Below are 27928 nucleotides of genomic sequence, written 5' to 3' on the forward strand. Positions count from 1 at the left end.
GATCTCGCGATACATGGCCCCATCCATCCTCCCCTCAATACGGTGCAGTCGTCCTATCCCCTTTTTAGAAAAGCATCCCCAAAGAATGATGTTTCCACCTCCATGCTTCACAGTTGGGATTGTGTTCTTGGGGTTGTACTCATCCTTCTTCTTCCTCCAAACACGACGAGTGGAGTTTAGATCAAAAAGCTCTATTTTTGTCTCATCAGACCACATGACCTTCTCCCATTCCTCCTCTGGATCATTCAGATGGCCATTGGCAAACTTCAGACGGGCCTGGACATGCCCTGGCTTGAGCAGGGGGACCTTGCGTGCGCTGCAAGAGTTTAATCCATCGCGGCGCAGTGTGTTACTAATGGTTTTCTTTGAGACTGTGGTCCCAGCTCTCTTCAGGTCATTGACCAGGTCCTGCTGTGTAGATCTGGGCTGATCCCTCACCTTCCTCATGATCATTGATGCCCCACATGGTGTGATCTTGCATGGAGCCCCAGACCGAGGGTGATTGACCGTCATCTTGAACTTCTTCCATTTTCGAATAATTGCGCCAACAGTTGTTGCCTTCTCACCAAGCTGCTTGCCTATTGTCCTATAGCCCATCCCAGCCTTGTGCAGGTCTACAATTGTATTCCTGATGTCCTTACACAGCTCTCTGGTCTTGGCCATTGTGGAGAGGTTGGAGTCTGTTTGAGTGTGTGGACAGGTGTCTTTTATACAGGTAACGAGTTCAAACAGGTGCAGTGAATACAGGTGGAGAACAGGAGGGATTCTTAAAGAAAAACTAACAGGCCTGTGAGAGCCGGAATTGTTACTGGTTGGTAGGTGATCAAATACTTATGTCATGCAATACAATGCAAATTAATTACTTAAAAATCATACAATGTGATTTTCTGTATTTTTGTTTTAGCTTCCGTCTCTCTCACAGTTGAAGTGTACCAATGATAAAAAGTACAGACCTCTACATGCTTTGTAAGTAGGAGAACCTGCAAAATCGTCAGTGTATCAAATACGTGTTCTCCCCACTGTATATGCATATGTAACTAACATTGTAACTAACATTGTAACTAACATTGATCAATGCCAATTTCTTTATGTTTGATATCATTGATATGGTATCATCAATCAAATCTGGCACAGCTATCATCGCTGCTGTGTACTCGTTGGTTTGTACTCGTTGGTTTGTAATTTACTGTTTGTAAGAAAGAAATAAGGGATTATTCAGGGTAACTTGCTCAATTTGATGCTTTTCTCGGTTCCGCCGTTGCTTTAAAACCTTTATTGTCATAGATATTGACATTGTCTTCCTTTAATGACATTAATGGAATGGAGAGACAGGGTGGAGGGGGAGGACTATTGTTACAGCATCCCTGTGTACTCACAGACATCCTGTACTGTCTATCTCTATGTGGAAGATACGGTGTGATTGCCATTCTGTGGTGACTTTGTGGAATTACTTCTCAAAATAAACCATTTGAGTGGCTTACTGTGTACGTTTTTGGACAGAAGAGTGATTTAAATGGCACATTTGTCCAAAAAAAGATTTCCATACCACGTGGAGAGATGTTACCTTTTATTCCTTGATAGGTCATGCATTTTGTGACAACCTACAGCGAGCCCTCGCAAGCATTTTGTTTAAAACACTTTGATAGTCATTCTACGAAGTTACAATGAACATGTCATTATAGCGAGTCTGTATCGATTTATATTATATGATGAAACGTACTGATGATTAAATGTACAGTATCGTCAAAAAGCACAATCTCTCAATGAAGTCATACTGCTAATATTATTGCAAATGTCCTTGTCCTTTGCAAACATGGCTTTTTCTATATGCATACTACTCTCACTCCTTCTCTCTTCCTCCTTCTCTCACGGCTCGGTCACTCGGCCCACGAACAGTGGGGCCTTGGCCTGGTCGCTCCACAGTATCATCAGGAAGGGCCTGAGGGCTGAGAAGGAAGAGAAGGACCGGGAGAAAGAGAGGGAAGTGGCCGCACCAGCCTCCACACCTTGCTCCGTCAGGGAGAGGAAGGCCCGGTGGCGGGCGTCCGTCAGCAGCAACTCGTTGTCGGGGTAGAGGCCACACAGGTTGGCGCTGTCGAACAGCTCCGACAAACCTAAGGGAAGAAAGAGGTGGGAGATTAAGAGGAGGGGGACATGGAGAAGGAGAATGAAGAGTGAAGAGGGCCAGAAGGGAAAAGGGGAAGGATAGAGGGAGATTGAAGAAAGGGAGGGAAAGAAGTGAGAGAGGCAAATCAAGAAAACCCAGAGTTATATAAATGATTTGAATTTGTTTTGTTGCTTTAGGTTGACTTAGAACGACCTGGGGAAATCCATTCCTGCATCTGGTCGTGCACATGTTTGTTGTAGCCAAGCACAAACACCTAGTTCGACCAATCAAGGGCTTGGTGATGAATTGAATCAGGTGGATACAACAAAAAGGAGCAAAAGTGTTGCAGTCAGACAGCAGGTAAGCTAAAAGACACAGATAGACACAGACATGACATCCATACAGACAGACCTATTTTCCTTAGCAGGGTGTTCATCTCGGTCCGGACGTCCAGTTTGATTTTGGGCAGAGTGACCTCGGTGGCCTGGGGAGACACCTGATTCATCTGCTCCACCATCTGGCTCACTGCCCTGTCCGTCATCTTCCCCTCCACCAATTGCAGGTCAGAGAGCTTGGCAGTGGGCGGGAGCAGGATGAACAGGCTACTTTCACCAGAGAGAGGGAACATCGCCACCTATGGGTGACGACAAGGTCAGAACGTTATGTAGATTGTGTGTGTGACTGCCTATAGTGTATCTATGCATGTAGGTGTGGGTGTGTGTAATCAAAATGGTTACCTGTGCCATCAGTGCTGGGACATATTGCATAGCCAATGTGTATTTGGCACTGTAGAGGACAGGCACCTTCACAGTATCACCATTCAGTTTCACAAATGGAGACTTCTTGGATTTTGCATCAAATTTCATCTTCCATTGACCTAAAACATATATGTTTTCAATCCACAAACTCCATATCCGCTAAGATAGGATGAAGTCTATCAGATAGATAGAGCATCGGTGCTTACCAGGAGCTTACTTTGATCACACACACCACACACACACACACACACACACACACACACACACACACACACACACACACACACACACACAATACTGACCATTGAAATACACAGCATTGAGGAGTACCAGTTCGGTGTGGGCAGGAACAGAGTTGACCAGCTCTTTTATTTTATTATTTGTCTGCTTCGCCACCCAACTGTTGATCATTTCCACGTTTACCTCACTACTATTGGTCAATTTGACTGGATCCGCACCGTAGAACTGCATGGATTGGTTGGTAAAGGACTCACTCAACTTCATGTCTGAGGTGGGAGAGAGAGGGAATGTGGGAGAGTGAGTTAAGGGGTGTCGGCGACTCATGGTTAAATTGACAATGTACGATGAGAATTCAAAGTTATAGCTGGAGAATAAGTTATAATTATCATGAGTACTAATTGTGCTCTGGTAGTACTGGGGTTGTAATAGATCTGAGAGGCCATCTTCAGTGTGTCCTGAAGTTTCAGCTTCAGTTTCTTCATCTCGGAATGAACGCAGAAGAAGTCGTGAGACAGACAGAGAGCTGTCTCCATGTCTCTCCTTGTCTTGCCACGAGCACCTAAGAGAGAGAGAGAGAGAGAGAGAGAGAGAGAGAGAGAGAGAGAGAGAGAGAGAGAGAGAGAGAGAGAGAGAGAGAGAGAGAGAGAGAGAGAGAATGATACAGTATGTATTTTACTTGGCTCCATATGAGTCTATTATTCACACAATAAGAGTTTATATCAAGAATGTTGCTTTATTTAAAAATAAAAAACTGAGGTCTAGAGTATGAGTGCACTTGGACAACCCCTCCCCATGTTCCCTTTTAAAGAAACCCCACCCTCTCTTTCTTACCTAGTAACAGGTGGGTTAACACCCCGCTGATACTGATTGGAGAGAAGAGCAGGTTTTTCATGGGCTGCGATTGGCTGAGATGAGCATAAAGCTTCATGGAGAACTCATTGAGGGATTCTTTTAGCATGGCCTCCCACGACCTGCTGGTCTCGTCTTGACACGATTCCCAGGGGGTCATGAACCCAACGCAGGAGTAAGGAAGAACGGTGGGCACGGCTAAAAGAAATGTCAAACTAATATTATAATTTATGGCTATCCGTAACCAATTGATGTTACATTTGTGAATTACACCAATTTAACAAACGTGTGTGTGTGTGTGTATATATATATATATATATATATATATATAGGAAAAAGTTTGAGCGCGTAATAGAAGGTTAGCTAAACTTACCTTCCACAATTAGCTCAATTGTATTCAAGTTGCTGCGGTCTCTGCACTCCTCAGCTGTCTCACAGTAGTACATGCCGGCATCCTCCATTTTGACCGCATAAAGTGTTATTGTCACATCTTTTTCAAAGGGGCCAAAAAGCCATTCTAGTCTGTCACCATCCTCCATTTCTCCAGTGTCTGCAGGATTCAACTGCTTCCGTGTGCAGTTCATCATCACTTTATCATATCTGTACCAATGGACCTGGTCATTGCTGGATGGTGGGCGTTCACAAGGTAAATTCACAGTGGACCCTTCATTTACCTTGAGAATGTAGCTGCTGGACACTGGAGGGATAGACACCAAGATGAAAGACAGCACAACAGTGGAGTTGATTTCTGGAGCCAACCTCGAAATTAATGCAATGTTTGCTGACCTGAAAAGTTTGCTCAACTGCAACAAAAACGATTGCCCCATATTTCACCAGTTTTTAACAATTGCAATCTTTGAATAGAGTGAAATTCTGGGGTTGTATGTTTAAATCGACTAAATGCCTCACTCATTGTGATCTAAACCCTCTGCTCAAGTTGTCGTCCTGTTTCTCTCCTCAACATGGACTCAAAGACTCATTCCTAAGTATAAAAATGTATGCACACTTTACACAAATAATGCAAAGTGAACCGGTGATTGAGTTTAACTTGTAACATGATTGTTTTTTCAATAAAGTTGGGTGTAAAAACCACAAGCCGAGTGTTTATTTCAAGAAAGGCCTACATCACGTCACAGGCAGTTGTGATGAAAATAGGTGGCAAGATGGGTCCTCACCATCAACCTGGATTATGTGCACTTTTTGCCACTCCATATCATTCTGCTTGATCACACATTCATATTCCCCCTCGTTGGCTACACTGACAGGAGAGATTTCCAGAAAGAAGCCATCTGGGGAGAGCTTGAGTTGCTCTGAGGATTCTGGGTAGTCTGGAACCAGGGAGTCATTGTATTTCCAGGTGATCTTAGCCCCAGCAAAGCTTTGTTGTTTTTGGCCAGGGAGACATGGGATGACCAGGGTGGAGCCAGGTACACCATGCAGGACCCCAACGGAGGAAGAGAAAAGCTGGAACGAGAGACAGATGTACAACCAAACAAGAACGTGGAGGCTGTAAGGTACATGAGGTGTCTGTGTTACATTAGCATTTGTCCTACAAAAATAGGGATTAATATTACAATTCAAAATGAGCCAGTTTTTCCAGAACCAGATTTACGCCTACACTCCTGGGCCCGAATTCAAAAAGTGTCTTAGAGTAGAACTGCTGATCTAGCGACAGGTCTGCCCTGTCCATATTATCATAGCATATGCATTATGATGTAAAACAGAAATCCTACTCTTTGTAACCCGGGAGTAAAAAGCATTTTCAACAGAGATTCTCTATGCTTCTCTATTCTCATGCTTTTCAGACCAAGAGTGTGTTTAACCATTCTCCAGGAAAATGGCTCTTTGTGTTTACCTCAAAGACGAGCAGGAGGGAGACGCGCGACAGGACTGAAATCTTCATCTAGGGAAGATGAAGAAAGATAGAGGGGGAGAAAAGAGGTAGGAAGGGATGGCGGGACATTGCGGGCAAAGGGGCAGTGGAAATGGAAAAAAATCAATAGAACACAAAAGTAAGCTTCGTTTGGCACATATTCACACATTCTTTCCTAATCCGGTGGGCCATTCACCCCTATGCCTTATTTCTCAGTGCAACAAGCAAAGTATTAGACATAGCATTTGCAGTTATAACAACATAGACGAACAATATCAGAAATATTATTTCTAGAGTAACTAGCCATGACATCCTTATAACAGTAGGCCTATCATGATTGAGTCATCGGTAGATCTTTAGAAAGGCATCTAAAAAAAGTGTACTCACACTGCAGGTCACTTGCAAATATTACAGCATCAGAAATAGGCTAAGGAGGACGATATATTTTCTCTACTGGGGGAAAAAAGGGTTCACGTCCTAATGCGTGGGTTCATCTACTGCTTGTATTCAGCATGTGCGTGTTCTTCCCCTCCCTGCTCACTCCAAAATGAATGACTTATCTGTTTATTGTTTGATTAGTGGTCTTGTGTGTTTGCACTTTGTACGGGTTGATGTACCGAAAATCACATGGTTATTTGGCAAAAGCTCCCATATACACTGAACAAAAATCTAAACGCAAGTTTCACGAGCTGAAATAAAAGAAAATGAAATGTTCCATATGCAGAGGCTTATTTCTCTTCAATGTTTTGTAGAAATTTGTTTACATCCCTCTCAGTGAACATTTCTCCTTTGCCAAGATAATCCATCCACCTGACAGATGTGGCATATCAAGAAGCTGATTAAACAGCATGATCTTTACACAGGTGCACCTTGTGCTGGGGATAATAAAAGGACACTCTAAAATGTGCAGTTTTGTCACACAACACAATGCCACAGATGTCAAGTATTGATGTCCACCAGAGCTGTTGCCATAGTTTTATTTGCATTTCTCTTTCATAAGCCACCTCCAATATTATTTAAAAGATTTTGGCAGTACATCCAACCGGCCTCAACCGCAGACCATGTACAGTTGAAGTCAGAAGTTTACAAACACTTAGGTTGGAGTCATTAAAACGTGTTTTTCAACCACTCCACAAATTTCTTGTTAACAAACTAAAGTTTTGGCAAGTCGGTTAGGACATCTACTTTGTGAATGACACAAGTAATTTTTCCAACAATTGATTACTGACATATTATGTCAGTTATAATTCACTGTATCACAATTCAAGTGGGTCAGGAGTTTACATACACTAAGTTGACTAAGCCTTTAAACAGCTTGGAAAAGTCCAGAAAATGACGTCATGGCTTTAGAAGCTTCTGGCTAATTGACAACATATGAGTCAATTGGAGGTGTACCTGTGGATGTATTTCTAGGCCTACCTTCAAACTAAGTGCCTCTTTGCTTGACATCATTGGAAAATCAAACAAAAATGAGCCAAGACTTAAGACAAAATATTGCAGACCTCCTCAAGTCTGGTTCATCCTTGGGAGCTATTTCCAAACACCTGAAGGTACCACGTTCATCTGTACAAACAATAGTTCACAAGTATAAACACCATGGGACCACGCAGCCGTCATACCACTCTGGAACGAGAGGCGTTCTGTCTCCTAGAGATTAATGTGCTTTTGTGAGAAAAGTGCAATTCAATCCCAGAAAAACAGCAAAGGACCTTGTGAAGATTCTGGACGAAACAGGCACAAAGTATCTATATCCACAGTAAAACGAGACCTATATCGACACAACCTGAAAGGCCACTCAGCAAGGAAGAGCCACTGCTCCAAAACTGCTGTAAAAAAACGACAGATTATGCTTTGCAACTGCACATGGGGACAAAGATCATACTTTTTAGAGAAATGTCCTCTGGTCTGATGAAACAAAAATAGAACTGTTTGGCTATAATGGCCATCGTTATGTTTGGAGGAAAAACACGTGCAAGCCAAAGAACACCATCCCAACAGTGAAGCACGGGGGTGGCAGCATCATGTTTTGAGGGTGCTTTGCTGCAGGCGGGACTGGTGCACTTCACAAAATATGGCATCATGAGGCACGACAATTATGTGGATATATTGAAGCAACATCTCAAGACATCAGTCAGGAAGTTAATGCTTGATCGCAAATGGGTCTTCCAAATGGACAATGACCCCAAGCATACTTCCAAAGTTGTGGCAAAATGGCTTAAGGACAACAAAGCCAAGGTATCGGAGTGGCCATCACAAAGCCCTGACCGCAAATCCTGTAGACAATTTGTGTTCAGAACTTAAAAAGCATGTGCTCTGTCAGGAGGACTGAGCCAAAATACACCCAACGTATTGTGGGAAGCTTGTGGAAGGCAATCCAAAACGTTTGACTCAAGTTAAACGATTTAAAAGCAATCCTACCAAATACTAATTGAGTGTATGTAAACTTCTGACCCACTGGGAATGTGACGAAAGAAACAAAAGCTGAAATAAATCATTATCTCTACTTTTATTCTGACATTTCACATTATTAAAATAAAGTGGTGAACCTAACTGACCTTAAACAGGGATTTTTTTTACTGGGATTAAATGTCAGGAATTGTAAAAAACTGAGTTTTAACTTTTTAGTGATCCCTTTAGAGTGTTTTTTATCCAAATTTACCAATTATATGCATATCTTAGCTTCTGGGCCTGAGTAGGAGGCAGTTTACTTTGGGCACACTTTTCATCTTGATGTGAAAATAGTGCCCCGTAGCCTTGTATTTGGACAAGGTGTATGTAAACTTCTGACTTCAACTGTATGTGGCGTCATGTGGGTGAGCGGCTTTCTGATGTGAACATTGTGAACAGAGTGCCCCGTGGTGGTGGGCGTTATGGTATGGGCAGACATAAGCTACGGACATCGAATACAACTGCATTTTATCAATGATAACTTTAATGCACAGAGATACCGTGACGAGATCCATCCCAGCCCATTGTCGTTCATCCACCGCCATCGCCTCATGTGTCAGCATGATAATGCACGGCCCCACATAGCAAGGATCTGTACAGCATTCCTTAAAGCTGAAAATTTCATTTCTAGAGTAACTTACTAGTTCTTCCATGGCCTGCATATTCAACAGACATGTCACCCATTGAGCATGTTTGGGATGCTCTGGACCGACACGTACGACAGTGTATTCCCGCCAACATCCAGCAACTTCGCACAGACATTGAAGAGGAGTGGGACAACATTCCACAGGCCACAATCAACAGCCTGATCAACTCTATGCAAAGGAGATGCATGAGGCAAGTGGTTGTCACACCAAATACTGATCCACGCCCCTACCTTTTTTGAAGGTATCTATGACCATCAGATTCATATCTGTATTCCCAGTCATGTGAAATCCATAGACTAGGTCAAAATGAATGTAAATTTACTGATTTCCTTATGTGAACTGTAACTCTGTAAAATATGTGAAATTGTTCCATGTTGCATCTATTTTTTTGGTCAGTATATTTTTCCAGTATTATTACTGTTTATGATTTAAAGTTTATCTTCGTATTTTTTTGTATAGTTATGTATATTTATCTTGACTAGCATTGATAAAGTTATTTATTTTATTTTTTTACAAATATGCATCAATCTAACATTTCCGTGTGACGCTTGTTGTTATGCTATAAACATAACATGAACGTATGAAAATACACATTCATGTGTTATTTTGTGGATAATACTTTTTTTTACCCCAAATTCATGATATATCGACATTGCAAGCCAGTGATCGATTAGTAGAGTCTTTTCATTTTGGGCGTATTAGAATCCCAATACTTTTCACTCAGTCATGTTCAATCCGGAACCGGATGCAAATACGAAGCTTAAAGTTTTGGGAAGTTTTTGCTGTCCGTATGTTGTGATTGTGTGACATATTGCAAACAAAAGTTTACAGTAAATAATGTAATTATTTGAAAACGGAAAGTCAAAGTTAAATCGCCTGAAAAAGAGTAAGTTTTTGCTAGCCGTTAGCGGAGCAGTGCAACCAAACAATGTAGACAAAGCAACAGTGCTAAAGTAGCTATTAAAAGTGGCTTTTAAATGTTTCCAATAATGTATATCAGAGCTTCAGATAATGTACATTAACGACAAACGCATTTGTGATTATTAGTCAGCAACGTTTTTGGTTTATGTTATTTCTACCACTTATAACGTTTTTCAAACGGATAACGTTACTAGTAACGTATGCCGCTTAATGTCCTTATCTACGAAAAACGTGTTTGCAAATCGCAGGGTTGGAGGGTACAGTGAATGGAGTTGTAAACAATTTGGTTTATCAAAGATTTACGCAAGATCTGTTTAGTTCAGATGAACGTTACAAATACGAATGGAAAAAATATCGAATAAAAATCGCAGAATTTTCTATGTTGAAAACGACATGCAGCCTAAACTTCAATGTGGCTAATCATTAATCCAAAGTCTGTATGATGTCTATTTCACACATGTCGAACAGGTAACACAAGACGAATCCACTTAACCCATAACTTTAGTCTAGCCTCGATCAGAGCCCTATGTTGACGTCCACATATATTGCCCTTGGGTAGAAAATCTGCTTTTGTACATTGATTGTTTGCTGAATTTCCCCCTCAACCCACAGTGTATATCAACCAAAGCAGCAGCAAGGTGTGAGTACTGGCAACCGCCAGCTATGGCAACGCAGTTCAGTATCGATGACGCGTTTGTGCTGGAGGGAGAGGACGAAGGGGTGTCCGATGGAGAAAAAGAAGGATGGAAGGGCCGAGAGAAAGACAGAGAGGGGGGAGAGATGACGTTCGGTACCCTGTCCTTTGCCAAACCCCAGACTCACCCGGCCTCTGCTGTGGTCGGCTCCCCCGACCACAGCAGCAGTCTGAAGTACCAGGTGATGCCCCATCATACACACACAAAGTGATACCAGGGTGTAATGTGTGGTGGTGACCTAACATTTTACTCTCTCTGCTCGCACAGAATCTGGAAAATGAAGAAGTCTTAGGCAGCAATGGCAATTCCTCTTTCAATAACTTATTCAAAATCAGGTGTGTCTTCATTGGCGTGTTGTGATTGCATCTGGTATTACCTAGATGCGAATGGCATACTCAAATGTTAATGTGTGTTCCTTGTTTTCTATGTTATCAATAAAGATGTACAACATTCCATTTTTTTCCCCCCTCAGTGATCCTGCTACTCTGTCTTACTGCAGCTCCCAGTGGTCGTTCAGCACCTTGAGTTCTGTCACCCAGCTCTCTGCACAGTGCTGCGGGTATTTAACTACGCACACAAACAGTAATTCACAAGAAGGCATTTACACTGAACCATGCCCACAATCATGCATAAGATCAAGGATGTACTCACACACCATCAATCACCTACAACGACTAACAAAAACCCTGACTTTTTCCTCAGATGGACGTCTCATCCTCTGGTGAAGAAGAACAGAAGAGTGGTCCTCGCTTCATTCCTTCTCCTCGTCACTGGAGTCGGTAAGTCACACCACCTCTGCTGAATAAAATGACACCTCCCACGATTCTCCTGCAGCAGTGTTTTTCACCAATCCATTCCTGGGGGAATGCGCAAGTTGTGCACACTTTTGTATCAGCCCAGCAGTAACACAATTGATTCAACTAACCAAAGGTTTGCTGATACGTTGAATTGTGTGTGTTATTACTAGGCTACAAAAAAAAATTGTGCGGAGCCCAGGAATGGGTTGGGGAACACTGCAGTCAAACATTTAGTTTGTGTACGGCGCTTTATATTTTATAGATATGTCTTGTTTTTTTTTTACCACCGATTGTCAGCCATTGTAATGTATTCATGCTCCAAATTTTTTCTCAGATTAATTCCTTCTCATATCTGTTAGTTATCATGAGATATTGCCTTTTCATTCAATTTCCATGTTTTCTTTCTCTCAGCTCTCATTTTCACTGGTGTCGTAATACAATTGAATCCGGATGCAGGTAAGAGACTCAGTTAATGTGGGGTGTGTTTTCACAAATCAGTGAAGATGTCTGTTCTTGGTTGGTTGTCTTTTACTGTGGGCTTTGACAACTTGATCTTTGACCTTTTCCACAGGGGTCTCAAGTGCCATTTTCTTCGTCCCTGGATTTCTTCTCTTCATTCCTGGGGGTAATATAGCTACTTTACCTTGACTTGGTTGTGTTGTCCAATGTATTTTATGTTTCACATGTCTTGCATGCTTTTCTCCTGTGTTTTTAATCATAATGTCTGGACAGTGCATTTGGGAGGAATGTTAACTTAAACATTCGTGTAATGGTCTGTATGAGTCCCCACTGTCACATACTTGTCACTGTATGTTGATACAAGTAATCTGCAGATTAAATAACGTACAGGCAACATGTGCATTACTATTTTCATTTGACCTTTATTTAACTAGGCAAGTCAGTTAAGAACACATTATTATTTTACAATGACTGCATACCTTCATATATTTACGACAGAAATTATTAAAACAGTGTGGTTATTGTTTTCTCTCCTCCCTCAGTGTACCATGTGATTTACATCAGCTGTGCGGTTCGGGGAAGAAGAGGCTTCAAGTTCTTCTACTTGCCCTATTTTGAAAAATGACCTATTGCACTACACCTTTTTTTTTTTTGTCCAATTTCCAGAATCATACTTTTTTCAATTATGTAACAGAAAGATATTGTTCCATGGATGTCTTTTCTTATTTTGTAAAACCTTTTTACCCTGTCTTTATACTGACCACTACTACGGACTCAACCACTACTTTGTGCCTCAATAAGCTTCCTGCACATCCTGTATGGAAGAGAAAGGAGTCTGATTTTCCCAGTTTGTCATGTCTCATGAGTAAATAATGACTGTGAAACTACAATAAACGTTTTTTGTATATTACTTTTAGAAGGTCTCCATGAGTCAGTGTTTGTTAGTAGCGCTGGTGTTGCAGTAATGCAATGCGAATAGTATGGGCATTTTAGGATGGCTGTTATGCTCTTGGTGCCAAACTTATCGATCAAGTATTAGGTCTTTTTCTGATGTATTTGGTGGGGCCGCATATCCCAGATTTTAATGAATGGGATAAGTATTTGCGCTTGTGTGTAGCTCATCAATTCTGACTGAGTGCAAGAGTATCCAATAATCAGATTTTTGGCTACAATAAGCTTTTGAAAAGCATTATGTTGGTATGTAGGAAAAATTTAACAACATCAATGTTGGAGAAGAGTGGTGAAAAATAATCCATGGACAATCACATTCAACTGGTAGAAGGTAATCTAATCACAAAACTGCTTGAAGTCCCTAGCCGTCAGCAGTGACGTCAATGTACGTCAATGTATGTGTTGGTTTCTCTCGAGCTCCCGAAGATAGGCAATCGGCTGCTTTTTGACACTCGGGGAAACAAGGATGGAGGAACTGGCTACCAAGCTACTCGCAGAAGGCATTCAGAAGAAAGTGATCAGTCCTGGCAAAGGAGATCTGTCAACTTTTCCTGATGGGACCAAGGTGAGTTATAAAATACTGCATTTAATCCACCTTCAAAGAGTAGCTTTGTATGCATATGGCTGGCTAAATTGGTTAGCATTATTAGCTAGCTGCTAACGTTAGCATGGAGCGTAATTATCGAGGTTTTACATGTTCAGAGGTGACGCATACATTACCTTATATTAGTTAATTCTGGTAGACAGAGTTATAGTTTGTTATTTACAGAAATGATCAGCTAACAAGTAATTGTTGGAGCAAAAACGATAATTGTCTTGGTGAAACTGTAAGAGGGCGGGGCTTTTACAGGATGGACACATTTTCATTGATGTTCGTCTCTTATTGGTCGGTAAACATTAGTTATACGTTTTAATTGGATATTCGGCATGATCGACAGTATTGTTGGATAATCAGTGTGAATTTCTGCCTCTTTTCCTGTTGATAAAATCGCGAATTTCTTTTTATGTGGAGTTTTTTAATCTGTGAAAGACATGCATTATAAACCTTTCACCAGCTCACTCTTATCAGCATTTATTGTCCAACGTTTGTATATAATAATGTTCGGCCTGCTGGGAAGTGATTATGTAGAGACTACACATTTTACTGTTACAAAACAGAAAAAACCCTGTTTCATCAATACAATGCATGTCATGTACACTGAACAAAAAATGTCATGTTCATATAAGGAAATCCAGTCAATTGAAATGCATGAATTTGGCCTGAATCTATGGATTTCACATGACTGGGAATATAGATTTGCGTATGTTGGGCACTGATAACATTACTTTTTTAAATTTTTTAAACCATTTAGTATTTGGTGTGACCACCATTTGCCTCATGCAGCACGACACATCTCCTTTGCATATAGGCTGTTGATTGTGGCCTGTGGAGTGTTGACCCACTCTTCAATGGCAGTGCGAAGTTGCTGGATATTGGTGGGAACTGGAAAACGCTGTCGTACACATCAATCCAGAGCATCCAAAACATGCTCAATGAGTGAAATGTCTGGTGAGTATGCAGGCCATGGAAGAACTGGGACATCCTGGACTACGGGAAAAGGCAGGCCGAACAGGCCCCCGTTAACATCGACGAGGCTGTAGTGGAGCGGGTCATGAGTTTCAAATTCCTTCGTGTCCACATCACCAACAAACTATCATGGTCCAAACACACCAAGACAGTCGTGAAGAGGGCACGACAACACCTTTTCCTCAGGAGACTGAAAAGATTTGGCATGGGTCCCCAGATCCTCAATTTTTACAGCTGCACCATCGAGAGCATCCTGACCGGTTGCATCACTGCCTGGTATGGCAACTGCTCGGCATCTGACTGTAAAGGCACTACAGAGGGTAGTGCGTACGGCCCAGTACATCACTGGGACCACGCTTCCTACCATCCAGGACCTATATACTAGGCGTGTCAGAGAAAAGCCCCAAAAATTGTCAGACTCCAGTCACCCAAGTCATACACTGTTCTCTTTGCTACCGCATGGCAAGCGTGCAGGACCAAGAGGCTTCTTAACAGCTTCTACCCCCAAGCCATAAGACTGCTGAACAATTAATCAAATGGCCACCCGGACTATTTGCATCTGTTGTATTCGGCGCAGGTGACAAATAAAGTTTGATTTGATTTTCAACTTCCAGGAATTGTGTACAGATCCTTGGTACATGGCCTGTACATTATCATGCTGATACATGAGGTGATGGCGGTGGATGAATGGCACGACAATGGGCATCAGGATCTTGTCACTGTATCTCTGTGTATTCAAATTGCTATCAATAAAATGCAATTGTATTCAATGTCTATAGCTTATGCCTGCCCCATACCATAACCCCACCACCACTATGGGCCCCTGTGTTCACATCGTTGACATCAGCAAACCGCTTGCCCACACGACGGCATACACACTGTCTGCCATCTGCCCAGTACAGTTGAAACTGGGATTCAGCCGCGAAGAGCTCGCTTCTCCAGCGTGCCAGTGGACATCGAAGGTGAGCATTTGCCCACTGAAGTCAGTTCCGAAGCCGAACTGCAGTCCGGTCAAGACCTTGGTGAGGACCACAAGCACGTAGGACCACTTCCCTGAGACGGTTTCTGACATTTGTGCAGAAATTAATCGGTTGTGCAAACCCACAGTTTCATCAGCTGTCCGGATGGCTGGTCTCGGACAATCCCGCAAGGTGAAGAACCCAGATGTGGAGGTCCTTGGTTGGCGTGGTTACACGTGGTCTGCAGTTGAGGCCGGTTGGACGTACTGCCAAATTCTCTAAAACAACGTTGGAGGCTTACGGTAGAGAAATTAACATTCAACTCTCTGGCAACAGCTCCGGAGGATATTCCTGCAGTCAGAATGCCAATATCATGCTCAATCAGAACTTGACATCTTTGGCAGTGTGTTGTGTGACAAAACTGCACATTTCTGCGTCCTTGTATTGTCCCCAGCACAAGGTGCACCTGTATAATGATCATGCTGTTTAATCAGCTTCTTGATATGCCACACCTCTCAGGGGGATGGATTATCTTGACAAAGGAGAAATGCTCACTAACAGGGATGTAAACACATTTGTACTTAACTTTTTAGAGAAAAACACTTTTTGTGTATATGGACAATTTCTGGGATCTTTTATTTCAGCTCATGAAACATGGGACACTTTACATATTGCATTTCTGTTCAGTATATTACATGATTTATCCACTTGTGTAATACCCGTTCTCCATTCTATCCCCTCAATTTTCTAACAGGTGATATTTCACTACCGTTCCAGCTTGTGCGATGGCACAGTGCTGGATGACTCCAGGACCATGGGGGGCCGGAGCAAGCCCATGGAACTCATCTTGGGGAAGAAGTTCAAGCTGGCCGTGTGGGAGCGAGTCATTGCCACCATGAGGGAGGGAGAGGTGGCAGATTTCACATGTGACGTGAAGGTGGGTCGCTCATCTTAATATGGTTGACTTGGATGGATTACAGACACATACAATGTGTGGCAAAAACATTTACCGTTATGGAATTTGACAGGGTTTGTCAATATGTTTTGTTAATTGTTTTAGAGAACTGCCTTAATTGTACTTTCATAACCACCAGTCCCTCAATTTGTCCCAGTGAATGTAATGTAACCATCCTCGTTCCTTCTCTTTCTCTCCCTGCAGCATACAGCCCTGTACCCGCTGGTGTCCCAGTCCCTGAGGAACATCAGTGCAGGGAAGGACCCCCTGGAGGGCCAGAGACACTGCTGTGGCATTGCTCAGATCCACTCACACCACTCCCTGGGCCACTGTGACCTCGACAAGCTCCAGGCCAACCCTCAGCCCCTGGTCTTCACCCTGGAGCTCATGGAGGTGAGGGGGGGGCTTATTTCGTCTCCATGTGCTGAGTCTGGTTCCTCTCAAGGTTTCTATATTTCCATCCAGGGAATTTTCCTTGCCACGGTGCTACTGCGTATTTCTTAGAGCAAAGCATCTTCCTTGCTCGGAGCATTAAGTAAATGGACATCTGTCTCACCTAGATGGTTAAATGAACTCTGACCTTCGACCACGACATCGAGGAGGATGGCACCCTTCCTTTCAACGTTTATGTCCTTGAGAGTTTTTCCTTTGCCACTGTGCTACTACTTGCTCTTTGGGGCTCGAAGCCTGGTTACTGTAAAAGCATTTTGTGACAACAGTTTTTGTTAAAAGCACAACATCAAAATGTTTTCTAACCCTTTTATCACCCAAGTAGCACTCATGCCTCTGTCAGTTCACTGCATAAATACATGTTTACTGAATAATATGACTGACACCTCTCTCCCAGGTTTTGACGCCCGGCTCGTTCAGACTGGACATCTGGGCGATGACGGACGACGAGAAGCTGGAGGTGGTGCCTCAGATCCACGTGGAGGGTAACGCCCTGTACAAGAAGGGTGACGTGAAGGAAGCGGCTGAGAAGTACCACAACGCCATCGCCTGTCTGAAGAACCTGCAGATGAAGGTAAACCTTTCTGACTTCAAACCTGGTCCCCATGCTTTTTGGAGGTATTTTTATTTAATAGGGTAACATTTAGAGCACTTCAGACAAATGCTTTTCATTTAGTTGAGATAACTAGCCATTCTCATTTGATATGACAAGCAGATCTATGCATTCCCTGTCTGTAGAACGTCTTAACCCCACTAAATAAGTGGCTAGTCTTCTAACTCCTCCCAATCCTTGGCCCCTCCTCCAATCAGGAGCGTCCAGGCGATGAGGGGTGGATCAAGCTGGACCTCATGATCACGCCCCTGATGCTGAACTATTGCCAGTGTCAGCTGATCCAGGGTCAGTACTACGAGGTGCTGGACCACTGCTCCTCCATCCTCTCCAAATACGAGGGTGAGTCACAAACTTATGAATACATTCAGGTGTAGCCCTGCCTTAGGATCAAGTGAATATGCTGAATTCACATAACAATAAGCTATGCTCTGAAAGCGAATGTGTAATTTGTTGCCGCACTGTCATTACTTAAGGCAATCCCTTTAAAAAAAAAAAATGGTTACTTTTGCTGTTCTGTTTTATCGGTCTACAGCAGGCTTGTTGCTAGTGAATGACAAGTAATTTTGATCTGTTATTGCTTACTACCAGCTGCTCAACTTAAATGTGTGTAAACTTAACATTTGAACACACCAGTCTCTTTCCCATTGACACACTCTTGCCTCCCACCCCCACAGACAACGTGAAGGCCTACTTCAAGCGGGCCAAGGCCCACGCGGCTGTGTGGAACGAGACGGAGGCGCGGGCCGACTTTGCCAAGGTGGTGGAGCTGGACCCATCGCTGGGGCCCTCGGTGGCTAAGGAGCTGAGGGCCATGGAGGAGAGGATCCGCTCCAAGGAGAAGGAGGAGAAGGGCCGCTACAAGAGTCTGTTCAGCTACGACAGCAACGCCCCGGCCACCGCTACCACGGTGAGTAGCCGAGTACCTTCTAGAAGTTTCTCTTAGAATCTGGGCCCATATTAAAACAGCATCTTAGAGTAGGAGTGCTTACGTAGGATCAGGCCCTCCCCCCGTCCATATAATCTATATTGATTATAATCTAAAAGGCCAAACTAATCTATATCAGCAGTCATACATGAATGCTATTTGAGTGCTTTTCCCAGATCTAGAATCAGATTACCCGGTGTGAGGAAAATATCTACCCTTTCTTTTACTAGTGAAATTAACAATCCATCTGTCTTTACACTAATTGATGTATTTTTAAATTGGCACTATTTCATCCCTTATTAGTGTTGAATTACTAATTCTGTAATGTTGTACTTTTTGAATGTCTAAAACGGTTATGCCCTCTTTTAGGGTTGAATTAAGAAGATGTTTATTTTTGTTATAAAGAAGAGAGGAGGAGCATTTGTGGACACATTGCTGACGCGTTTAGTTTTATCCACACATCAAAGCCATATTCAGTTCCCCCATGAAACATCACTTTCGGGATGCCCTCACAAAACCCACACGCCACTCGCAATGGCACATATTCTCCATCTAGATTCACTTATCATTCGTAGAATGACATTACACACCCACACACAAATGTAACCTCCACACCAACAGACTTTCAATGTTCAGCTTTCCCCCTACTGCAAACAGCCATTTACATCACACGCAGGAATACGCAGGAGATCCTCCACTTCTGGCAGTATGACTGGGACATCAACTTCGGAGACAATCATAAGATATATGATATGTATGGACACTAGAGCAGTCTCCACCATATCCCTCGTGTTCACCCCTTTCTCATTTACCCTTATTAATGTTCTATATATGACTATCCAAGTTATTTACTCCTTATCTTCACTTGTATCTATTATTGTTATGTTATTATTACTGTATTACATTTCATTTGCTAATCTGTCTTTGGAGTCCTGTATATTTTAAGCTAGGACATTTTGTAATGGACTGTTTTGCCCTCAACTCAACCATCACCCCCAACGCCACTTGCCTTTTGGTCAGTCGAACAGAGCTAATGATTTGCCCAAGTCATTGGCATCAGTGAGTGTAGTTGGGATAGTGGCCATCATTTTGGCCCCTAGCTCATTCCTGTGTTCAACGAACTGAAACGACTGTATACTATAGACGAAGGCAATATAGATAGGTGAAAGCGGAGGCTTGATTTTAGACTACTCCTTCCAGGCCTCCAATAGTCACTGAAGGGTTAGAGATGGTAATGAAACCGGGGCGATGTCTCACTGGCAAGCATCAACTAGAAGGTCGAGAGGCTCTTCTGTAGGGCCCATTTTCATAGGCTTGCACATCAAACGAATGACACAGCTCGTCATACCAGCATTTAACTAATTTGTCCCTTGTATTTGTGAAAATTGCATCTGACTTGACTCAAGTGTCAGTTGTATGAAATGGGTGTTCTTACCTAGCCTGGTTGAAGCAGAGTAAATGCTACACTCAATATTGTTTTCATTGGTGAGCAGTGTTCAATCTGATTTAACCAGGCTACTTATCATGCCTTCTATATAATGTCTACGCCGGGACAGCCAGGAGTGCTTTTTGCAGCCGTCTTTTGCTGTTATGTTATGACTGAGAAGCCAAATAAAGAGGTGTAACTCTTACTCGTGTGTTTGTAGTGGTACCCACCCGTGACCCCATGCTTGCGTGTGAGCACGCTCACCCCCTTCATCAAGATCTCCACACACACACACAGTCCCTATAGAAAGTCTACATCCCCTTTTTAAATGTTCACCTTTTGTTGCTTTATAGCCTGGAATTAAAACTAATTTTTTTTATCCACTGATCTTCACATCCTTCCCCACTTGGAAGTTTCCAAGTCAAAAATGTTTGTTTTTTTAATCAAAAGAAATTGTGAACTGATAGCTTGGTTGGACAAGTATCCACGTCCCTTGTACTAGCGATCCCAAATCACCTTCACACACCAAATTAATTGGCCTCCACCTGTGTTTAAATTGTAGTGATTCACATGATTTCAGGATACATTTTGCCATTCCTGTAGGCTCCCTCTGTGTGGTGAATTGCAAAGCAAACACCCAATCGTGAGCTTTCAAATGAACTCTGGGTACAGAACAGAGGATGGGTATAAAAAGATTTGAAAGGCCTCTTGAATATCCCTTGGAGCACGGTCAAGACGATTATTAATAAGTGAAAGGTGTATGGCACCACCAAGACCCTGCCTAGATCAGGCTGCCCTCCAATCTGGATGGCAGCATAGCCTAGTGGTTAGAGCATTGGACTAGTAACCGAAAGGTTGCAAGATTGAATCCCCGAGCTGACAAGGTACAAATCTGTTGTTCTGCCCCTGAACAAGACAGTTAACCCACTAGGCCGTCATTGAAAATAAGAATTTGTTCTTAACTGACTTGCCTAGTTAAATAAAGGTTAAAAATAAGAGACTGATCAGCGAGGCTACCTAGAGACCGATGTGAAAGAGCAGCAGGCTTTTATGGCCAAGACTGGTCAGTGTGCATGTGACAATATCCCAAGCACCCCACAAATGTCATGTATCGTAGGGTGGCAAGAAGGAAGCCATTACTCAAAGAAGCCCACCTTGAATCAGGTTGGAAGTATGTGGTCTGACTAAAATGTAACTTTTAGGCCTAAATGCAGTGTTACATTTGTCGCAGACCAAACACGGTGGTGGTGGCAGCATCATGTTATGGGGATGTTTCTCATCGTCAGGGACTTATTGGGACAGAACAGAAAAAAGCACAGAAAAGTCCTTGAGGAAAACCTGCTGCCCTCTGCCAGATAGCTAAACCTGGGACCGAAGAATAAAAAGGTCAAGTCCTTAAGTGGCCCAGTCAAAGCCCAGACCTAAATCCAATCAAAAACGTGTGGCATGACTAAGAGTTCTGTCCAACGCTCCCCAGAGAACTTGACAGAGCTTGTAGTTTTGTAAAGAATGGTCAGACATTGTCAAATTTAGGTGTGCAAAGTTGGTAGAGACCTATCCCAACTGACTCACAGCTGTAATTGCTTCCAAAGGTGCTTCCACCAAGTTAACTCAGGGGTGGCGACTTATCCAATTTATATTCTTCGAAACACACAATTCTTCCTTAAAATGTGTGGAATATGGGGTGTAGATATGTGGGGGAAATCCTTATTTTAAATGCATGAAACTGAGGCACTGTCAACAAAATGTGAAAAGTTCAAGGGCGTATAGACTTTCTACAGGCACTACATCACAGGAGACTGCTGAGGGGAGGACGGGTCATAATAATGGCTGGAACAGAGCAAACTAAATGGCATCAAACATGTTAATCATGTGTTTACCATCCCACGCATTTCACTCCAGACATTACCTCCCCAATTAAGGTGCCACCAACCTCCTGGTGCACTGCATACAAATGAAACACTCTTTTTTTAATTGGAAAACTTTATTTTATTCAATTTTTGAAGTACAGAACTGCAAAAATTGGGTTTACAAAATTGCCATACTAACAAAACTGATTTCAGGTGTGTAGTGAGGTAATAGTTCATTGGGAGGAGGATGGAGCAGAAATGACAGTAGAAAATGTAAGCATTTCACGGTAAGGTCTACACTTGTTGTAATCAGCGCATGTGACAAAGTTTGATTTGATGTGTGTACTGTGTAGGGTGGTAGCATGTGGAACAGAGCACTGGGTATTTCAAGATGCTGTCAAGCCTTGTTCACATCATACATTTTTTTTTTTTGCATATCCGATTCAAAACTTATTTTTCCTGCAGTCTGAACAGTCAAATAGTACATGGAATAGGATATTTTAAGCCACCTTCGAAGGTGGTTTGAAGTCCGATACAAATCTGATTCCTGGCCATGCGACTTGTCTGAATGGTCAAATCGGATTGATTTGCCGTCAAGTGTTTTTAAAAACGTAGTTAGCATATCTTGTTGCTCGCTAGCTACACTTGACAGTTTGACAAGAATGTGCCAACTAACTAGCTTATCGTTTACAAATAAGAGTGAATGTGCGAGAAAGAAACCGCTACCTAGTTAGTTGACTGCTGTGTCTAAGCCAAACACTTGTTTTGAAAGTTGGAGTATCTTATCCTGAGGCTTTTAAAAAGTGTTCTTAAACTATGATTTTGAACATTCAAAGCAACTGGGAAATGTCCATTGCAGGCATTGTCAAACAATCAAACTCATCAGATAAACATTTCATTATGGCGTAGTTTTCCATAATCCATCAGAAATATTTTACATCACCATCACTGAACTGGACAACCAGGATCAGACAATATTTACCAGGTCCTTGTGGTGCCTATTAAACCGATAAGTTACAGAATGTTCTGAGAGCAAACTGTCCCTACAACTGCAAAATGTGTTATACACTCTGAACACACCCCATAGGCGATGAGAGACTACATGGAAGAGGGAATGGAACAAGGGAAGGTTACAAGGGAAGGCCTGTACAGAGACGAGGGACGGGGATTCTGCAAAGGGTTATGTGCGAGCGCTCCTCTCCGTCTCTGCCAGACACTCCCTGACCAGCGCCCTCGCGTGAATGATACCTAGAAGACAGATCAACAACATCACAAGTTGGGATTTATAACTTTTACTTCATGTGTGGAGATTTCCACATTTAACCTGAATGTGAATTGAAATGCAGGTATTTCCAGGTAAACACATATGGACTAAGTATTGGTATTAACTGTCACCTCATTGAAGTTGAAATGTGTTAAGGTTAGGGTTTAGGGTTGGGACGTCCCAAGGAGCCCAGATAACCATGTGAGTAGAGAACAAAATGGCCGTCGGGTGAGAAGCATAGGTGAAATGTTTGTTTCATTGAAAAGTATTTCCTTCAGTAATTATTCATAAGATAAACATTTTCCTTGGGATTACAAGCCTTGGTCAGTCCAGAAATCCCCATTCCATCTCAAATACTATGACTACCTTTCATCACCAAGTAGTGGTTAATTCATTATTTTTGACGTGTCCTGCATTTGGGCAATTCCACGTTAACGGAATTACAACGAGATTCCGATATTTCACTTTAAAATGTATGCCAAACAAAAAACACTGATTTCAAAGTTTAACAAACCTTACAAAACGATGGTTTTTGTTTGGTATCCATGTTAAAGTGAATCCTATTCACAGCGTAAATTCCATTACCATGTAATTTCCCATTTTGATTTTGTGCATAACATTTACGTTTCATGAATTGAACATAATTTGGGCATCTTTGGATTTAAAAGGACAATGTCAGATTGGACTGGCTATTTTGCTAATTGAACTTGGTGGATTTAAACTGATGACTGAGCTTGTTGGTTTTATTGAATGCAGGAAGCCTTGGAACATACTATTTGGCTTATTTCAATGATTTAGGTGTGCTGCTGCTGCCATGCAATGCTGCTGATTGCTTTCATCCACTGCCTTATGTTAATATTAATGTGCTTACTGTCTGCTTGCTGGGTATGTGCACTGTGGTTAGGGAAAAGGAAAGTAACCTCTATGGAGTACTGATAAACACCCTATGTCAATACAACCACAACCTTTGCTCCAAGCTTCGGGAGGATATTTGTGGCCTAGGTGTTTAGTGGGGCAGGCTGCAGTACCTCTCTTTAGCCTCTCCATGGCACTCTTGCTCCCGGCGTAGGTGGGGCGGATCTCGCGACTCATCTCCTCGATGACTGACAGCAGCTCGCTGTAGGTTGAGCCCTGAGACACTTTCACTGGCTGTGTGAGAGAGCGAGAGAGAGAAGGGGGGGGGGATACGATACAAAGGTCATATGCTGGTAGAGAGCGAAAACAACTAGAACTCTGAATTGACCCTGAGCAAGATAAAAGTCATTTTATACCGAGTAGATACGGGGGTAATTACCATTACGAATTGACAGAAATGCAAATAAACACACAATTAAATTGACCAGTAATGACCATCTGCTTTGTGTTTGTTGTTAGTGATACCTGGACCCTATTGATATAATACCCTGAATAACATCACATGATATTTAACATGCCTTTCTAAAATAGCATAGGCACTAGTTAAAGCAGTTGGAGATGAGGATCAGGCTGTTCAGTCCTACCTGAACGAAGCCCATCGACGGCGGGCCGAAATCACTGAACGTCGGTCTGAAATTGGAGGAGGAGGGGAGTGAGGGGGAAGGCACACTGGAGCCTAGGCAGAGGAAAGAGAGAATTCAGACGCACTGAAGCGCCCTATGACTGGTTAACATCTTTAAAATGGGAGGCAGGGGCAGAAAGGCTGCGTGGCATCGTGGTGCATTCATTCTCAGGTGAGAGGGATTGTTACATATTGGTTGGTAGTAAACTCAGCAAAAAAAGAAGCGTCCACTCACTGTCAACTGCGTTTATTTTCAGCAAACTTAACATGTAAATATTTGTATGAAAATAAGATTCAACAACGGAGACAAACTGAACAAGTTCCACAGACATGTGACTAACAGAAATGGAATAATGTGTCCCAGGACAAGAGATTCGGGCTCTTCACTAGCCATGACAGTCTTGCAGGAAATCACGCACAGAGCGAGCAGTATCGCTGGTGGCATTGTCATGCTAGAGGGTCATGTCAGGATGAGCCTGCCAGAAGGGTACCACATGAGGGAGGAAGATGTCTTCCCTGTAACACACAGAGATTGCCTGCAATGACAACAAGCTCAGTCCGATGATGCTGAGACACACCGTCCCAGACCACCTCGATCCCGCTCCAGAGAACAGGCCTCGGTGTAAAGCTCATTCCTTCGACGATAAACGTGAATCCGACCGGTTAGACAAAACTGCGACTCTTCAGTGAAGAGCACTTTTTGCCAGTCCTGTCTGGTCCAGCGACGGTGGGTTTGTGCCCATAGGCAACGTCGTTGCCGGTGATGTCTGGTGAGGACCTGCTTTATAACTGAACTACAAGCCCTCATTCCGGCCTCTCAGCCCATTGTGGACAGTCTGAGCACTGATGGAGGAATTGTGCGTTCCTGGTGTAACTCGGGCAGTTGTTGTTGCCATCCTGTACCTGTCCCACAGGTGTCATGTTCGAATGTACCGATCCTATGCAGGTGTTGTTACATGTGGTCCGTCACTGCGAGGACCATCAGCTGTCCGTCCTGTCACCCTGTAGTGCTATCTTAGGCGTCTCACAGTACGGACATTGCAATTTATTGCACTGGCCACATCTGCAGTCCTCATTTCTCCTTGCATCATGCCTAAGGCACGTTCACGCAAATGAGCAGGGACCCTGGGCATCTTTCTTTGTGTTTTTCAGTAGAAAAGCCTCTAGTGTCCAAAGTTTTCATAACTGTGACCTTAATTGCTTTCTGTCTGTAATCTGTTAGTGTCTTAATGACCATTCCACAGGTGCATGTTCATTAATTGTTTATGGTTCATTAAACAAGCATGGGAAACAGTGTTTAAACCATTTACAATGAAGATCTGTGAAGGTATGTTTTTTTAACAAATTATCTTTGAAAGACAGGGTCCTGAAAAGGGGACATTTCTTTTTTGCTGAGTTCATATGACACTCAGGTTTGCCGTTGATGTGCAGTGTGTTCCCTGGGCAGGTGCAGGTATAGGACCACTCGTCTTATTTATTGAATGGAATCCACTGCACTGTGGTAGGGTAGAGAGTTCAGTGAGATGGGTGGAGACCAAACCAAAGATGGTAGTGTAGAGGGTGCATCTATAGAAATATATTTTTATTTAACCTTTATTTAACCAGGTAGGCTAGTTGAGAACAAGTTCTCATTTGCAACTGCGACCTGGCCAAGATAAAGCATAGCAGTGTGAACAGACAACAGAGTTACACATGGAGTAAACAATTAACAAGTCAATAACACAGTAGAAAAAAAGAGAGTCTATATACATTGTGTGCAAAAGGCATGAGGTAGGCGAATAATTACAATTTTGCAGATTAACACTGGAGTGCTAAATAATCAGATGGTCATGTACAGGTAGAGATATTGGTGTGCAAAAGAGCAGAAAAGTAAATAAATAAATACAGTATAGGGATGAGGTAGGTAAAATTGGGTGGGCTATTTACCGATAGACTATGTACAGCTGCAGCGATCGGTTAGCTGCTCAGATAGCAGATGTTTGAAGTTGGTGAGGGAGATAAGTCTCCAACTTCAGCGATTTTTGCAATTCGTCCCAGTCACAGGCAGCAGAGAACTGGAACGAAAGGCGGCCAAATGAGGTGTTGGCTGTAGGGATGATCAGTGAGATACACCTGCTGGAGCGCGTGCTACGGGTGGGTGTTGCCATCGTGACCAGTGAACTGAGATAAGGCGGAGCTTTACCTAGCATGGACTTGTAGATGATCTGGAGCCAGTGGGTCAGAGGGCCAGCCGACTAGAGCATACAGGTCGCAGTGGTGGGTGGTATAAGGTGCTTTATTGACAAAACGGATGGCACTGTGATAAACTGCATCCAGTTTGCTGAGTAGAGTGTTGGAAGCTATTTTGTAGATGACATCGCCGAAGTCGAGGATCGGTAGGATAGTCAGTTTTACTAGGGTAAGTTTGGCGGCGTGAGTGAAGGAGGCTTTGTTGCGGAATAGAAAGCCGACTCTAATATGAATTATAGTGGATACAAAATAACAGATTGACAGTCGGTAGAAACCTGGCGGGGTGTGGTTGGAGCCGGACGGGGCAGGGGCGATGGGTTTGTAGCTCATCGTGATGTCACTGCGGACCTCCCCGTACGACGACGCACCGCTTCCGTCTGTCCCGTCGACCCGGTGCTGATACAGCTTTACTGGTGGGCTGGGCCCCTGGGAGCTAGGAAGAGAAAGTCGTGGTCTCATGTTCATGTATGACATTCATTTACTATACTGTCAGTCTAGCCTGGTCCAGAATACACTGTGTGCTATGCAAGTATTGTTGAATGTTCTGTATGGCATGACAATGATTGAGGAATGCTGTTTAATTCATACAGATTTGGACCAGGCTGTCATGACGTTGTCATGGATTATTGACGTTTGCAAACAGACCCAGACCTTAGGTTACCTAGCTAGCGAGTAATCCAACAACCCCAACTGGTTTCAAACATTAACCACAACAGTGCCTGTTTCCTCTCGCTACATCAGCTTAGCGGGTACCTCATCTGGTCGTAGCCTATTGCTAACGTAGGCTAGGTAGCCAAGCTAACTGTAGCTCGCTAACAAGTTACCGGACCAAAGGTCGTAGAGATGACATCTTGCTTCATATAAAGTTAAATGAATAGAAACAAAACTGGTTATGGGGTGATCTAACTTGTAATTGAAATTACTTTGTTCACCACTGCGCATGTCATAGCTAGTTACTTAGCAAGGAAGCTAGCTAGTTACATTAACTAGCTGTCTGCTGACAGGTTCACATTCGGTATGAAACAGGCTTGCTCGCTAACATTATCTAGCGAGGTGCACAACAAGGTACATAGTTATAACGTTCTAGTTACCGAATTAATTTGCGTTCCATAGGTTTAAGTATCTAAGTTGCCATTCAAAATGTAATAGAAAACAAAACTCAAAGGGAACAGCTTTCGAAATGTACCTTTCTAGGGGAAGATTTTCAGCCAGGTCGAAAAAGCAGCTTCCTTTCTCGTGCTGAAAGGGGCGTGGCTGTTGATGCATAGAGACATTGAATATTCATAAGGTGGCGCGTTGTCATTGGCTGAATGAGGCTGAAAAAAATCAAAGGCAGGTGAGTAAAACTGTCTATTTATCAGCGCCTTCCCTTCTATTTGTTTAGAGCTTTCGACATTGGTGTGTATTT

At 42.9% G+C, this 27928-nt stretch overlaps 4 protein-coding genes across 6 annotated transcripts; 2 read left to right on the forward strand and 2 right to left on the reverse strand.

The window, feature by feature from the left end:
- Positions 1-1554: 1554 nt before the first annotated feature.
- On the reverse strand, positions 1555-6383 carry LOC118395391 (plasma protease C1 inhibitor-like). The gene is made up of 10 exons (XM_052464459.1): positions 6215-6383; positions 5810-5857; positions 5130-5418; positions 4328-4651; positions 3937-4152; positions 3521-3664; positions 3168-3371; positions 2845-2984; positions 2519-2741; positions 1555-2114 (listed from the first exon to the last, which is right to left on the reverse strand). The coding sequence occupies exons 2-10, from the start codon at positions 5855-5857 to the stop codon at positions 1867-1869; spliced, it is 1836 nt and encodes a 611-aa protein (XP_052320419.1). The 5' UTR covers positions 6215-6383; the 3' UTR covers positions 1555-1866.
- Positions 6384-9631: 3248 nt separating this feature from the next.
- On the forward strand, positions 9632-12713 carry LOC118395393 (transmembrane protein 134-like). The gene is made up of 8 exons (XM_035789160.2): positions 9632-9808; positions 10456-10719; positions 10806-10873; positions 11011-11097; positions 11241-11317; positions 11747-11791; positions 11907-11960; positions 12337-12713. Exons 2-8 carry the CDS (start codon positions 10507-10509, stop codon positions 12417-12419), a joined length of 627 nt encoding a protein of 208 aa, XP_035645053.1. The 5' UTR covers positions 9632-9808; positions 10456-10506; the 3' UTR covers positions 12420-12713.
- Positions 12714-13141: 428 nt separating this feature from the next.
- LOC118395392 (AH receptor-interacting protein-like) lies at positions 13142-19845 on the forward strand. 2 transcript variants are annotated; one of them, XM_035789159.2, is made up of 7 exons: positions 13142-13310; positions 16026-16208; positions 16431-16619; positions 17074-17250; positions 17487-17628; positions 17964-18196; positions 18584-19845. In XM_035789159.2, exons 1-7 carry the CDS (start codon positions 13212-13214, stop codon positions 18587-18589), a joined length of 1029 nt encoding a protein of 342 aa, XP_035645052.1. In that variant the 5' UTR covers positions 13142-13211; the 3' UTR covers positions 18590-19845. The 2 variants fall into 2 exon arrangements, with proteins under 2 accessions (XP_035645052.1, XP_052320427.1); XM_052464467.1 differs by lacking the exon at positions 18584-19845 and having other exon boundaries at positions 17487-17632; positions 17964-18195.
- Positions 19846-21590: 1745 nt separating this feature from the next.
- Positions 21591-27850, reverse strand: LOC118395394 (cyclin-dependent kinase 2-associated protein 2-like). 2 transcript variants are annotated; one of them, XM_035789162.2, is made up of 5 exons: positions 27707-27850; positions 26796-26953; positions 24254-24345; positions 23783-23903; positions 21591-22738 (listed from the first exon to the last, which is right to left on the reverse strand). In XM_035789162.2, exons 1-5 carry the CDS (start codon positions 27784-27786, stop codon positions 22671-22673), a joined length of 519 nt encoding a protein of 172 aa, XP_035645055.1. In that variant the 5' UTR covers positions 27787-27850; the 3' UTR covers positions 21591-22670. The 2 variants fall into 2 exon arrangements, with proteins under 2 accessions (XP_035645055.1, XP_035645056.1); XM_035789163.2 differs by having other exon boundaries at positions 27612-27759.
- Between the last annotated feature and the right edge of the window lie 78 nt (positions 27851-27928).

The sequence above is a fragment of the Oncorhynchus keta genome, chromosome 16 (assembly GCF_023373465.1).
Source record: "Oncorhynchus keta strain PuntledgeMale-10-30-2019 chromosome 16, Oket_V2, whole genome shotgun sequence".
NCBI lineage: Eukaryota > Metazoa > Chordata > Actinopteri > Salmoniformes > Salmonidae > Oncorhynchus > Oncorhynchus keta.